We start from the raw sequence: 16,346 nt of genomic DNA on the forward strand, positions 1-16,346 counted from the left end.
GCTGGTATTCCTCTTGCGGTGCGAGGACGCACCGTTCCGGGAGGGGGCGAACTGTCACGTTAATGAACTTTTGTTCCCTTATTTGGTCACCTTCCTCTTCTTGTTTTAGTTAATTGATTGATCCCCACCTGTCTCCAGTTCCCTCTTTACCATCTGTGTGTTTAAATACCCGGTCTGTTCAGTTCTCCCCTGTCTGTGATTAAATGTGTCTAAGCTGTATGTAAGTGTTAATCTGAATGTATACTAAATGTGACTTGTATGTGAATTTGTATTGTATCCTTACCTCATGTCAGTAAACTCCTCATTTGTTCCTTATTCTCCTCGAGCACTTCAGTCTTTCGTTTTAACACTACCTCAATTGTAACAGTCACATGTCATAAAATGAAAAAAAAAACATAATTTGTAGCTACCACTACCACACAAAATAATTTACATTACTACATGCATTATATCAATAAAATTATTCATAACTGGATTAGGACCGTGCATGTAAACATGATCAAGTCAATCTACTTTGGACTGGATGTAAAGAAGTGCATAAATATGCTTTTTTTTATTGTTTTAAAGAAATAGTTCACCCAAAAGTGAAATGAGAATTGTCATTATTTACACAACCACATATCATTCCAAGCTGTATGATTTTGTTTTTTTCTGTGGAACACAAAAGGTGGTTTATTTATATATTCATTGAATTTCTGAATGTCTTCAACTTCCTGTAGCAAGCTGTTAACTGCTGCATTGTTTCATTGAATTTACCCAGAGAACCAAACAAGCATGATGCATAAACAAATTATTCAGACCGTTTTTGTGAAATGGATCAACAGTTCAAAAAGATCTCTCTTAAAATACTGATACATTCATGAATCGAACATCGCCAGTGAATAATGTAAGAAACGCTAGAATGAATATCGAGATTTTCAGTCTAAAAAAAGTACTTAAATTCAGACTGTAAATATGCCTTAATTTATATTTGGAAATTTTACCCGCATTTGTCTTGTAGGCCTATATTTAAGCATGTAAAATATAATATGTTATTTTTCCTTATACATGCATCTAATGATATAAGACCCATAAAGTGCAGGTTTTTTGTACTAAAAAAACTTAAATGACCTTTTGCTGCCTTATGAATCTGGTAACTGTTTAAATATACATGTAATGCTGTACATCATGAGCTTATAATTATTTCATTGTAAATAATCTTAACTGAACATCTCTTAAAGCGTCTCTGAATTGAACATATCTGAATCGCTTTAAAAATAAATCATTCGCAGCATATTTAATAAATCAGTAAAAGACACTAGAGATTTATGTAGATTTATAGAGAGCCGTTATACTGTAGTAATGTACTCCATAGTATTTTAGAATTGCCTGGGGGTCTGTAAGCAACAAAGAAGTCCTTTCCATGTGGATGATATATTGTTGAGTGTTTTTGGCTTTCTTTGATGAATTCAGGTCTGCTTGTGCACTTCCCACGTCTCCAACCTGTGGAAGCGGCAGTAAATTGCTGCTTTTGCACAACATTAGCACAGTGGGTTCCTAATTGACAAGCTCAGGCTATGATTACTTCAGGTTAATTTGATGTGACTCAAAAACAGTAATATGCTGTTGTGGAATGTGCTCGGTTGCTCTTCCGTGCGTTCCAACTCTCCAAGCCCCCTTCTTCCACCTACCTTTCACATAACACACTTCACACACACGCACACACTCTCAAACTGTCCCTTGTCTGTCAAAACTGGAGGATTGCCAGCATGTTTGTTCAGGCCAAACACGTACACTCACCCCCGTAATCAATATTTCTCTCTTTCCCTCTATTCCTCCATATTTCATCCCTCTTTCTTACTCTTCACTCCCTCCATTTTCCCTCCTCCCCATTTCTGTCCTCATCTTAGTCATTAGGAGTATATTTACCTCTTCCAGCCACAGATTTCCAATGTCTGCCTTTCTGCCTCTTTCTCTTTCTCTGTCTCCATCCCTCCATATTCTGCTCATTGCTTCGTCTTTGGCCTCTTAATTCTTTCTCTCATTCATATGAAGGTCTCGTCAGGGTCAACAGACCAACAGGCTTAGAGACAAATAAATAAAACAGAGGGAGAAAGAGAATGCAACAAAAAGAGAATAAACCCAGGAAGCAGTGACAGAATTGGGAGAGAGGGAATATTATGTCAGAGATTCCTGGTGCTTGGTGATTCCATGCAATTGCATTAGCACCTGAAGTCATGAAAGAGAGAGGAGCAGCCAGGAGGAGCCGCCACAAAAGTAAATTGAAAATGATTTGCTTGTATCGTGTGTGTGTGTGTGTGTGTGTGTGTGTGTGTGTTTGTGTGTAACTGAGATATAAAGGAGCGTAAAACATCATGGTGGCACTTTCTTATCAACTGCACTAACCTCTTACTTCCCAAATCATTTTATTGGTGTGTGAGTTCGGTCATGTGGGTATAAAGAATTTGTGTGTGTTTATATTTTAGTCTTTGTTATTATTCATTAACTTTACAGTAAGCACCATCCATTCCTTGACAGTGTTTTTATTAATGCACACACACACACACACACACACACACACACACACACTAGAAGCTATGTTAGTGGGGGCCTTTCATAGATGCTGTGGATTTGTTTTAAAATAATGATATTTAGGTCAATGACGTGACACCTATTTATTTATTTATTGTGCAGATCTTAAAATGTAGCCTATTCATTACCATTACATTAAAATACAGTAATTCATACATACAATTAATTTGAATACAGCTCCTCTGTTATGCACTTTTATTTTCTAAACTAAAGAACATGTTGATAGCTTAAAAAAAAATCAGTGTGATACAACAGTCCTGATACCATAATGAAAAAAAAAACTATTGAAAAAAAAGTAGTTTGGCATAATTTTTTATTATTATTTTTCAGAAAGAAGCTTCATACTAAATTTGAAAACTTTTGCGGTGTGACTAACATGGAAGAAAAATAAAATGACTCATGAAAATATCCATTTAAACAGTTGCTGATCTCATATGAATGTGCATGGTTTGGTTCTTACTAAACATAAAATTTTTTAAACAAAATATGAAATTTCACATCTAATATCACCCCTAAATCTAACCATCATTGGGATGTAAGTTGTTCACACAATACATGTAAATAGTATCTAACAAAATAAATTACATTTTCCCCCAGTTTACCAAAACTACTTGGGAATAAAAAAATACTTGGGAATTGCAGAGTGTCATGGAGGACTCCTGAATAATTGGCCATTTTAAACTTAAAAAATGTATTTAAATTTTTGGAATTAATTAGTTAAACTCACTTATTAGTTAGGCCTTGGGGGGTAGTTGTCGCCTAATGGTTAAAGGTCAGACTTGTAACGTGAAGGTTGCATGTTCGAGTCTCAGGTCCAGCAGAAATTATCAGTGGGGGGAGTAAATAACCAGCGCTCTCTTCCATCTTCAATACCAGGACTGAGATGAGACCCTTGAGCAAGGCACCGAACACCCAACTGCTCCCCAGGTGCCCGCAGCAATATGGCTGCCCACTGCTCCGGGCGTGTGTTCACTACTGTGTGTGTGTGTTTACTTTCAAATAGTGAAGACCACTTTAGATGTCCTCACAAGATGGTTTCAGGCCCTCACAAGAACAGATAAACTTGTACAAATACAAGCTCACATACATTTTCTTTCTATCCCTATCAATTATCCTCCTGTGTTGCTCCATTTCACCCTGTGTCCTGAATAAAAGGCCATTTCATTTCCCCTCCTCTTTTGTCAGTTCTTGTGCTTTTTTTCCATCCCTCTTGTTCTACTTTTCTTTCTTTTTCTTGTTCTAAGCACTTACTCTCTCTCTCAAGTGATTCTTTAAAAAAATGTATTCAAGAAATTGCTTGTATTATTTTATTTTAATCTGAGTTTCCCTCTTGTTTTTCCTTACTGGTTTCACTCAGGCCTTCTTTGTACCCTCACGTTTGGCTTCCTCGTTTATTGCCATGGTCACAGTACCCACACTCTCTCTGTTATTGGCCTTGGTACAATGGGCTGGTCAGAGTAGCTCCTCCCCTCATCTCTTGCTCCGGCCCCGAGAGCGTGAACGGGACCCGGTGGCATCAATGCATTTCAACATCGCAGTAATCCATGCGGGCTCAACAGTTCAACAAGGGGAAGCAGGGGCTGCAGCAGCTGCGGGCAGGGTCCCATACCCTGGATTCGGACGTGTGCACAGCAGCTTTGGTGAGAGTGTCGTTACCCAGTGGGGATCTGCAAACGTAATCTGGCTCCAGGTCTGTCTGATCATGTCATGCAAATTAAACTAAACTGATTTTAAATTTAGAGTAGCCTGAACACCCATTTGTTGATTGTGAACTGAAGTGACACAAAAGCACTTAAGCATGAGTATTCATTCATAACTACAAAAGTTAATGTGGTGTGAATGAGAACACGAATGTGAAGTGAATGTAAATTACCTACAGGTGAATGACAGCAGCCCCAGGACGCTGCTCTCTCAGCTGTGTGACTTGCTGGCAGCCAGGCCCCTTCAGGGACTCGTGTATGAAGATGAGAGACCCCTCCCGCTGGCCTCTGGCCCCCTGGCCCCCATGCTGGAGTTTTTTTCGGCCCAGACCGGCCTCCCCATTGTTGCTGTGGGAGGGGGAGCAGGTCTGGGCAGGGTACCACAGGTATGATTGTTTAGAGAATTAAGGTATAGTCACATTTACCATTGCTCAGAAAAAAAAAAAAATATATATATATATATATATAAAAATCCAATGAATTAAATAAGAATCCACACAATTAGGTGTTTTGCAAAGTTTCCTACACAGAACTGCTTCATGCCTTGCTACACTATTATAGGGTGACCATCCTCTTTTCCCCAGATATGTTCTCTTTCTGGACCTAAAGAAATGCATCTGGCCGGGATTTCTAAATCGCCCAAAATGTCTTCATTTGCTTCAGTTGCCTTTCATTGTGTGAATTTTTGTATTATAGCCCTGCTTGCTGTTTTCTTAATCCCGCTCTCGCTGAATTTCAGGCTTGCAAAACATTCTAATATTGGATATGATTTTTGCGCATCAGGGAGCCGCCATCAATATGCAGAGTATTTAAATCACTTTGGATGCAACTCCTGTTGGATGCAGGGTTGCCAAATCCACATTTCTTTGCATGGAATTTTGCTGATTTTAAACTGTTGCGGAGGGTTGATAGCATTCTGCCTATGATAAACCTGTGGTAGATGTTTGACATTTTTTTGAAAGGTGGCCAGTGAAGGCCTTTTAGCTTTTTTTTAATGATCTGCATAATGGTGTAAAATATATATTTTAGGTACGGAAATGACATATTTTGAATTTTGATATTTGGGAAATGTTCATTGCGCTACTTTGGAGGCTACTTTAACCCCCCTCGAACTCAACAACCCCACCAAGCCTCCCTGTGATGTTTAAGCTTGTGTCAGCAAATGTAAAGTCAAATTACTCTTAAAAGCGATTGTACCCAGCCAGTACGATTGATTTTGATTCTGAAATATATGCTATAAGGGCATTGTTTGTTAATGGTAATGCCTGAGGAGGTCCGTTAAACGGACAGAGATAGGGCTGCCATCGTCTCTGTCGGGGCCTGATCAGGGCACACCGATAACTGTAGGAAGGGATGGCATTACTAACATCCATTTGGATAAATAGCAAGGGCAAGGGTCATGCATTACCGCTGCAGGCCATATGGTCTGCTCGTTTTTTCCCTCGTGTTCACTGAGGTGCTTCGATCTGTGTTTTGCAATTTCAGTTGTTCGTCTCGACATGTTCTCTCTAGCACAGTATGAAAACAAAAAAGTAAAAAAAAAAACATTTTAATTCACAAATGTTTTCTTTATCATTTTATTCTTTACTCTAGAGACATGATATTGAATCCTGTCGATGATGTTGCATTGAATCCTACACCCTCTCAGACCCACGCATACACTCGACGCCATTGCAAATTAAATTTAAAACTGCGCAACATACTCCAGTGACGATTACAGTTACTAAAGGACCTCCCTCCTGTTCCTACAGCAACTGTATATCCAGAGGTGGGTAGAGTACCCAAAAACTGTACTCAAGTAAAAGTAAAAGTACTTCTAGAAATATTTACTCAAGTAAAAGTAAAAGTACTAGTCTTGAATAGTTACTTGAGTAAGAGTAAAAGAGTATCGGATAAAAAATCTACTCAAGTAGTTAGTTACTAGTTACTTTGGGTCATATATACTGAGCCTATTTTTATTTAGATATATAGATAAAATGTATGTAATGTATGTGTGCGTGTATAAATGTATATATTTCATCAGCCTTTACTCCAATTTATGTAATTTATTATAAAACCCTGTCTGTTTACTTAAGTAACAGATATAGGTGTCATGCCATAACATATTTTTAATACGACTGACTTTATATTAAATGTGAATTTAACATTGAAAGTTAATGTGATAAAATATTGCTACTAATCATTCATTGTTCAGAAAGAGAGCAAATAACATTTACATTATTAAAGATAATTTTCACTGACAGTCTAGATTTCAATCACTCTCAGAAACTCCCATTAAAATCACTGAAACTGTTAACACTGTGAAATCAATATCTTAATTAAAGATTCGTACACACATCTGCACTTTGTTGTTCCTGCGAGAGAATTCGCCAGAAAGAGGTATTCAGTCAGTGAGCGAGTGAAGGAAGAACCGGAATTTTAGCGATGACTCATCTGAACGCCTCTGATTGGCCAATGCTTTAATAAGCTCAAAAGAATCATGTGTGATTTGTTATAATGCGCAGCGCTGTATAAACGCATCTATCTCTGGCTAAGCGCCAGCAAGCAATCACAGATCTGAATTTAGCAGCTGATAATATGACTCGCTGAACGTACTTGCAACAGTGTGATTGTATTAAAATTAATAAAATCTTAATCGGCTATTTTTTGTCTTTTGGAAGCTTCATTCAACTTGACTCCCCTCTGTTATAAGCCACACACGTACAACAAACTAATGTCACAGTGGTATCGTGTACTGTAATCGAATGTAGCCCAAGTTATTACCTGTTAAACAGTAGACAGCACACCCGGTGTTCATCTAATAAGGATCTCCATCGCTAGCAAATAATAACCTTTGCAGATTTCAATTCAGTGCAGTTCCAGCCACGTTTTCAACGCTCTTTCTGTTCTTAAACGTTACAACTCTGAGTGAACCACTTCAGACGCTCAGCGCGTGCGGCAGGAAACTGAACGACTCATTCAAACTGATTCATGAACCAATTCACTCGTTTGCCAATTGGTTTGATCAAGCCTTTGAAAAGAATTGACTCAAAAGAATGAATCATTCGCGAATGGGCATCGCTCATTGCCCAGAGAAAAGTAGACGGCGCGTTTGGAATAAACTGAAGCATTATAACATTTATTGCATTAAGATAAAGTAACGAGAGGAGCGTCGCCCACAGTAACGAAGTAAAAGTACAGATTTTTCCCAAAAAATTCACTCAAGTAAGAGTATAAAGTACCCATCTTTAAATATACTCCGAAAAGTATTCGTTACCCCAAAAAATTACTCAAGTAAATGTAACGAAGTAAATGTAACTCGTTACTACCCACCTCTGTGTATATCTTGGTAACTCTTTATAAGAATTGTAATTCCTGTGATGCTTGGAGGCAATAAATAGTCTTCAATCACAGGAAACGTAGTTAGTTTTCCCCTTAATTGCACTGTCTACTGTTATGATTAGAGAATGTCACATTAGAAACAGAAGAAAGAAGAAATGTAGTTCCCATGATGCCTTATGCAAGGAAGCTGTCTTTAGTCTTGGGAAATGTAGTCGTTTACCTTCTTAATTACTCTGCAGGAGACCGGCTCAATCTTCCTGCAGTTCAGCTCTTCCACCACGCTCCAATTGGAGGTGATCTTTGAGGTGCTGGAGGAGTACGATTGGACGGCCTTCTCGGTGGTGTCCACACGTCACCATGGCTACCAGGACTTCCTGTCAGTAGTGGAAGGTTTGACCGACGGGTCATTCATCGGCTGGGAGAAGAAGAGCGTAGTGATGTTGAATTTAACCGATGACCCAGGAGGAGCACGTGCACGACGGCTACTGAAAGAGAATGAAGCACAGGTAGAGAGGGAAGGTCATTGCATTTCTGTCTCACTTATTCGCTTGCTATCTCATTTAATCATTCGTTTACTCTTCCTCCCTCCACCAGGCATCACTTCCTGTCCTTAACCATTTATTTGACTTTTTCTTTCAGTTGTTTTCTCCACCATCTTTCTCTGACCTCTCGCTGTCCTTCCTTCATTCCTCTCTCATTCCCACTCCCTTTCCCATCTCTACCTATATTTGTGTAATGCGTACGTGTGTGTATGTGTGTCACAGGTTGTCCTCTGGCTCCAGGCCGTTATTGTTCTGTGTATGTGTGTGTTAGAGGGTGTTATTGTGCCTCGTGGGTCCCAGTACACTGATGTCAGTGTTAATATAACACAGAGCCTGTGGCGGTGCAGCCCAATGCCGTATGCATTAGATTCAGTCTGCAGTGCTTCTGCTCAATTACACACACAGCGAAATAAATATTGCACACATACATAAAGCATGCATTTATATACTCACAGAAAGTTGCATAGTAGATTATATAGAGTGCAAATGCATTCTTAGATTACGTTGGGTAGTATGAATGTGTCAGTGGGTAGATACAGTATTCCTATACCATTCATAGTACTGCAGTGTGTCAGCTGTATGATTGTAAATAAAAAATAAATACAAAACACTAAGCAAAAACTTTATAGTCTACACACTGTGTTGAAAGTTGTTTGTAGTGCAGTGTAGACAACTTTGTTGATTGTACTAGGAGCAATTTAATTTTAATATTTATTTCAGCGAGTATTGCTGATTGTTTTCAACTCTGTTGTACTGATGCCAGACTTATTCAATTCTTAAGAATGATCTTATCTTTTGGTTTTTAGATGTATTGTTTGAAATGTATTGTTATCATACTGTCGTAATGTTATGTATATTGTCGATATTGCTTATATATTTTGGATATTTTATTCTGCATGCTAATTTTTTATTTTATATTTAGACTATATTATCCGATGAATACTTAAAGTGGATCTTGAATAAAAAATATATATTTTAAATAAAATATATTTAATATTAATAATTGTATTAATAATTGTAAAGAATTTAAATAGTTTTTTTTATCAGTCGATATTTTGAAATATATTGGCCTATATTAGATATTTAATTTGCATGCTAATTTGTCCGGTTTTCAGATTTAGGTGATATTTACTATCTCCTAATAATAGTTAGTTATTATATAAAAAGGGATTGTTTTAAAATACAATCATGATTCATCTTAATCATTTTATTAAATTGTAATGTTTTTTTATTTATTTAAATAATACATTTAATGTTGTGGTGTTAATTTGAAGTTTTTAATGTTTTATTTATTATTGTATATAAGGAAAAATAATGTAGGATTTTAATATCAGCTATTGTATTTATTGGTTATCAGTTATAAGATAAAATACTTATTGGCTTATAATTATGAGCTAGAATATTAATATAGGTGCATCCCTAAAAATAACTCTCATAGGAGCAATATTTGGTACAAGAGGTAAGTATAATGCACAGCGGAATACTTGCAAACCATCTAGCTGTAATTATATGACAATTCATCACAATGTTTATTGCCAAACATTATCAAGTGGCATTCTTCTGCTAAAGGATATAGTCAATGATAATATTGCTATGCAACAAAAATGTCTGCTATACGAGCTGTGCAGTGATAAACTGGTGTGTTTCACGTATTTTGTGTATTTTAGCATGACAGGGACACGGTGTTGACCAATCAAAAAACCAGGTCCAAAACTATACTATTTTAAAATGTGATACAGATATTACCATTATTACGGTATTAAACATACAAAGGGTTCGATGTACATCGCACCCTATACACATATAGGATATATACAGTATATACACGTGTAAGAACAAAATTTCATCACTTAATCTGTCCTGTTCAGGGCTGGTGAGTTTAGATATGAGATTTTCTATGTTTTTATTCTATCATTCTCTTGTTCTTTTCCCAGTTCTCTAGCCCTCTTCTCCTGTCCTCTCTCTTTTACAGTCTATCTCTCTTGGCTTTCTCTCTCATGCATTGTAAAGGTGAAAACTTTAGTCCATTTCTCAGTTTCTGCTTTTTACTGTTCGTTCCTTCCTTCCTTCCTTCCTTCCTTCCTTCCTTCCTTCCTTCCTTCCTCTCTTCCTCTCTTCCTCTCTTCCTTCCTCTCTTCCTTCCTCTCTTCCTTCCTTCCTTTCTCTCTCCCTCCCAGATATGCTGGTTTCCTTTCTCCCCTTTTCCTTCTCTCCTTCTCTTTCCATCCATTCTGTATCCGTCTTTCTTCATTAAGGCATGTCCCAGCACAATTACTCCAAAGGAGTAATGCTCCTATCCTGTAAAATCATTTCTGTTTGTTAATGTTTGGCTGGAATAAATCGTAATACATCAGGGCTGCAACTAATAACTTCTTTCATTCTTTGATTGATTAATCAGATATCTTAACCAATATTGTTCTTTAGACAGTGTGCACATTGAAGTAAGCCATATTCTATGCTATACAAAGTGGTGAAAAAAGTGATGAAAAACACTACACTTTAAATGCGGCAGAATGAATAGTATTGAAATAACAGATTTTAACTGGTGAGAGGTACAGTAGAATGTATGACTGCAGGAGCACACATATTCTGCCCTTTAAACATGGTACATACTGTAGTACATCAATCTGCAGTAATCAGTTTATTAATTCCTGTAATGAAGCCTTAATAATTTTTCATTAATCCCTTTAATGTTAGTTTTCATATTTCATTAATTACAGTGCATATAGGATTTCAAGTTTTAATCGAAATTCACTGATCCAAGCGATTGCACTCCCTTTCTGTTGTGCTCTGTTTAATTGACACAAATGCTCTATAAAATATCTGAAGTTTAATGATGACAGCGACATTTTAATCTTTTGAAATTAGGACTGTTATAGGCTCTGTTTTGTAAAATGGAAATACTCTCATCAAGAATTTGACAGTAAAATATAATAAAAAAAAAAGGTTCAGGTTCTACTAGCACACTGCAAAGATGATCAGTTTTGTTGATTTTCTAAGTAAGTTCCAGCTCTAAAATTTGTAAACCCAATGCCTCTCCTGTCCTCGCTTCCTTTTCCTCTTCTCATTCCGCTAATGGTCTCTTCCTCCCTTTTGACCTCTGTGTTCTTGTTTGCACTCTCTTTTGTTTCCTCTCTTGCTCCTGCTCTCTGGTTTTCATCTTGGTCCCCTCTGTCCTCTGTGCCCCACTCCCACTCTAGGTGCGGTTGTTGTACTGCTCTCAAGAGGAAGCAGAACAGGTGTTCCACGCTGCTTGGGCAGCTGGTCAGGCCAGTGCCTCTCACATATGGTTCGCGGTGGGTCCGGCTCTGTCAGAGCTGGGCCTGACCGGACTTCCCAATCGACTGTTTGCGGTCAGACCGCAGGGCTGGAGGGACGAACCCCGCCGTCGTATCGCCCGTGGGGTGTCCATCCTTACCCATGGAGCGGTCGCGTTGCGGAAAGACTATGGAGCCACTGGAGGCCCTCACTTTGTCACTAACTGCCAGACAGAAGGCAACGGAACACAGAGGATTCGCGGTAGAATGAAGTAAGAGACAGTTCTTTCCTCCAATACAAGATGTGAATTGTATGTTTTGCACAGAGAGATACAACATGCTCACACCAAGCAGCGCAACACTTTCTTCTATATTATAGTGACCTTGAACATAACAAAGCTTTCATTAGGCATTTGACTAATGCAATGTGCAGTATTAAGTGAAACTGAATATTTGATGGGACATGATGTAGGGTGAGATTTGATTTTAATCAAATGAGATTTCATTGGGCAGCGAAAAAAGGTGGTAACATAATTGGTAAAGGTTTATTTTTTTGTTCAATAAATACACTACTTTTAAAATGTTTGAGTTCAGTAGAGGTTTTTTCAAGAAAATAATTTTACTGTCACGGCTTATGCTGCTGGAAGGAACACTGAGCCGAGGGATAAACGAAACAAGGATTTATTAAATAAAACATAAACAAGGTAAGTCGTAAATAACAGGTGGCAAGAGGCAAGTAACAGGTGACAAGTAGACAAGTTGACATTTAGACCCGACAAAACAGAACTGAAAGGACAAGGCTTTTATAGAAGGGATAATTGGGGAAACACAGGTGGATGGCATGACTAAATTAACAGGGACATGGAACACATGGGGAAATGACTAGACACACCTGGGAACTAATCAAAACCACACACGGAAGACAGAAACTGGGTCACAGGGGAAAAAACACACAAAATAAGTCCAGGTGTGTGACAGTACTCCCCCCTCCCGGTAGGTGCGTCCTCGCACCGTAGAAACAACAAAGGGAGGCGTGGGTGGGAACTTGGGAGGAGGTTCCGGTGGAGGACAGCCTCCCAGGAGGGGGCCAGCAGACAGGGACTACAGAGGAAGGAGCCAGGGAGGAGATGACGGAGGGAGGAGCCAGGGAGGAGACAGGAAGGATGTGAAGCAGGAGGTACCCAGCAGGACCCAGGCCACAGCCATAACGGCCCAAGGTGGGGCCGACGGTGGAAGGAGCCATGGAGGAGGAATGGTCACTGACTCCAGGGACTCGACCCACGGCAACGGAGCAAATGGAGGAGGAGCCCGAGGCGGAGACGGAGAGCCGAAGAGCCAGGGTGACGGGGAGGAGCCGGAGGTCCTAGGCGGAACAGATGGCTCTGGTGACTGACGCGGCAATGTGGATCCGGAAGGCCGCGGTGAGGCCAGAGTGACCGAGGACTGAGGTGTAGCCGAGGGGATGAAGGAGCCTGACGGAGCCGGAGGGACGGAGGGATGAGGCGAAGCCGGAGGAGTGGAGTCCCGAGGCATAGGATGGACGACGCCAGACCAAGGCGGAGCCGGAGGGACGAGGGAGCCAGGCAGAGCCTGCGGACTGCCGGGCCACGGCGGAGAGGAAGGAGCTAGGAGCCATGGTGGAGCCGACGGGTCAACGGGCCGAGGCGGAGTCCAGGCCTCAGAGGCTGGAGGCGGAGGTGAGGGAGACGCCGACCAAGGCGTCGCTGGAGGATGGCGGTCCCGCTGAGCTCGCACCACAATGATGGTAGGCTGAGGGCGAGCAGAGGGGCAGCCAGACGACAGCGGAGGAGGAGGCTGGAGTGGGTGGGAGGGAGGGAATTTTGGAGGAGCAGGCATTGGAGTAAGCTCTGGGGCTAGAGCCCTTCCTGGGCTTAACGGAGGATCAGGAGCCCGTCCTGGGCTTAACGGAGGATCAGGAGCCCGTCCTGGGCTTAACGGAGGATCAGGAGCCCGTCCTGGGCTTAACGGGGGTTCAGGAGCTCGTCCTCGGCTTAACGGGGGATCAGGAGCCCGTCCTGGGCTTAACGGAAGATCAGGAGCCCGTCCTGGGCTTAACGGGGGTTCAGGAGCCCGTCCTGGGCTTAAAGGAGGATCAGGAGCCCGTCCTGGGCTTAACGGAAGATCAGGAGCCCTTCCTGGGCTTAACGGAAGATCAGGAGCCCGTCCTGGGCTTAACGGGGAATCAGGAGCCCGTCCTGGGCTTAAAGGAGGATCAGGAGCCCGTCCTGGGCTTAACGGAAGATCAGGAGCCCGTCCTGGGCTTAACAGAGGATCAGGAGCCCGTCCTGGGCTTAAATGGGGGAACAGGAGCCCGTCCTGGGCTTAACAGAGAATCAGGAGCCCGTCCTGGGCTTAACGGGGGAACAGGAGCCCGTCCTGGGCTTAACGGGGAATCAGGAGCCCGTCCTGGGCTTAACAGAGGATCAGGAGCCCATCCTGGGCTTACAGGAGGATCAGGAGCCCGTCCTGGGCTTAACGGGGGAACAGGAGCCCGTCCTGGGCTTAACGGGGGAACAGGAGCCCGTCCTGGGCTTAACGGGGAATCAGGAGCCCTTCCTGGGCTTAACAGAGGATCAGGAGCCCGTCCTGGGCTTAACGGAAGATCAGGAGCCCGTCCTGGGCTTAACGGGGGAACAGGAGCCCGTCCTGGGCTTAACGGGGAATCAGGAGCCCTTCCTGGGCTTAACAGAGGATCAGGAGCCCGTCCTGGGCTTACAGGAGGATCAGGAGCCCGTCCTGGGCTTAACGGAAGATCAGGAGCCCTTCCTGGGCTTAACAGAGGATCTGGCATAGGTGAACTGGAAACCCCCTCATTTTGACCCATTTGGCGCTCCACATTTTGCTCCCTCGTGGTGGGCAGTGTCGCCGGCTCTCGCACCTGGTCTGACGGGATGCTCTCTGGCTCTCCGTCATCGGTGGGCTCGGGCTTATGCCTCGTACCGTGGGGAGATTGTAGGCTGGGCTCTGGGTCCAGAGTGGACCTGGCGAGATCCTCCATTGGGCCGACCGTGAGAGGGGACCCATTTCTCACCAGATTCCACTCTATAAATGCGGCGAAATCCTCCCGAGGACCATCTTCGGGCGACAACGCTCTGCACCTAGGGTTCAGGCTGGCGTGATAAAAGGTGCAGTGGTCCGGGTAGCTGGTGGCATTAGCTAGCCAGAGAAACCGTCTGGTATGGTCCTCGAGAGACAGTCCCTCCTGCTCCAGCAGGAGGAGGAGGTATTCGGGGCGATAGAGGGGATCCATGAAACACTACGGAAAGAAAAAAGACTGTGAAAAAAAAACGGAAAACAAAACGGAGGGAAAACACGCAGTTTTTAACTTTTTCAGGTCGGGTCTTCTGTCACGGCTTATGCTGCTGGAAGGAACACGGAGCCGAGGGATAAACGAAACAAGGATTTATTAAATAAAACATAAACAAGGTAAGTCGTAAATAACAGGTGGCAAGAGGCAAGTGGCAAGTAACAGGTGACAAGTTGACATTTAGATGAGTAGACCCGACAAAACAGAACTGAAAGGACAAGGCTTTTATAGAAGGGATAATTGGGGAAACACAGGTGGATGGCATGACTAAATTAACAGGGACATGGAACACATGGGAAAATGACTAGACACACCTGGGAACTAATCAAAACCACACACGGAAGACAGAAACTGGGTCACAGGGGAAAAAACACACAAAATAAGTCCAGGTGTGTGACATTTACACACACACATATATATATATATATATATATATATATATATATATATATCAAATGAATACTTATCTTTAAATCTTGAAATTCCTGTTCATCAAAGAATCCTGAAAAAAAGTATCAGTTTCCACCAAAACATTAAGCGAGGCAACAGTTTTCAGCACTGATAATAATAATAAATCTTAAATGGCAAATCAGCATATTAAAATGATTTCTGAAAGGTCATGTGACACCGAAGACTAGAGTGATGACTGCTGAAAATTCAATTTTGCCACCACAAGAATAAATTACATTAAAATATAATAAAACGGAAAATTGTTGTTTTAAATTGTAAAAATATACTTAGAAGGGTTTTTGATCAAATAAATGCAGCCTTAAAAAAACAATATTATTGTATAATTATTTATTACTTCATCTTAACTATATACAGTAGTAGCATAGTAGTTATAGCTGCAATACAAGGAATGAATTTAGATACTCTCATTGGAGTAAATGCACTAAATAATTAAACCATTTTTGTCCGTGGTATTGCAGCGTAAAAAGCTGTGTCTTATTTACTTACCACTCACAAACTAGTTTTTAACAGGTAAAATCAGAGTATTTAAAGGTACAGGTTGTAAGACCTGCCACTAGAGGGCGCACTACCAAGACAATAACAATCGCTTGATTTGATGACGCTAACGCTGCCTTCACACTGGCAGTTGAAATAAGCTCCGTAATACGCAATACTCCCCCAGTGGACTGAAAAGCATCGGAAATCTCTCGTTCGGACCCGGTTTGTAGCCGTTCGCATGCGGTCTGCGAATCTCCATAGGAAATGAATGACTTCCGGTCGTTTCGTAGCCATATCGGAGCTGATTTCAACTGCCAGTGTGAAGGCGGTGTAAGAAGGAGCGTGGAATGATGGGATTTGTTGTCTTCTACCCAACCGCCGACAGCCATCAATCAGATGGAAATATAAAACATGGATTTAATGGATGAGGTAAAGTTTATAAATGTTGTGTTTGATGTCATAATTTTCAAACGCGAGTTCAACGATTTGCGCAAGTAGATTACTTACAAAACCAATGCAAATATGTGATCAGACTATGGATCAGACCCGCATACGCTGACCCCGCATTTGGCGTGTATGCCAAACATAATAGTACACAATAGTAATCTTGTTGATAGTTATAATAGCATACATTTTCTGTAAAGATACGAATAAAAACAACTCACCTGTCGAGTAAAAC

General features: G+C 41.3%; 1 protein-coding gene across 1 annotated transcript in view; it reads left to right on the top strand.

The window, feature by feature from the left end:
- The first annotated feature begins 3,932 nt into the window (after positions 1–3,932).
- The window catches only part of LOC132102889 (glutamate receptor ionotropic, NMDA 2D-like), a 45,237-nt gene continuing 32,823 nt past the window's right edge, over positions 3,933–16,346 (top strand). The window contains exons 1-4 of the mRNA XM_059507597.1: positions 3,933–4,261; positions 4,451–4,657; positions 7,832–8,098; positions 11,335–11,663. Coding sequence (XP_059363580.1) covers positions 3,971–4,261; positions 4,451–4,657; positions 7,832–8,098; positions 11,335–11,663 — 1,094 coding nt within the window. The 5' untranslated portion in view covers positions 3,933–3,970. The remainder of the gene's footprint in view (positions 4,262–4,450; positions 4,658–7,831; positions 8,099–11,334; positions 11,664–16,346) is intronic.

Source organism: Carassius carassius, chromosome 24 (assembly GCF_963082965.1).
Source record: "Carassius carassius chromosome 24, fCarCar2.1, whole genome shotgun sequence".
Taxonomy (NCBI): Eukaryota; Metazoa; Chordata; class Actinopteri; order Cypriniformes; family Cyprinidae; genus Carassius; species Carassius carassius.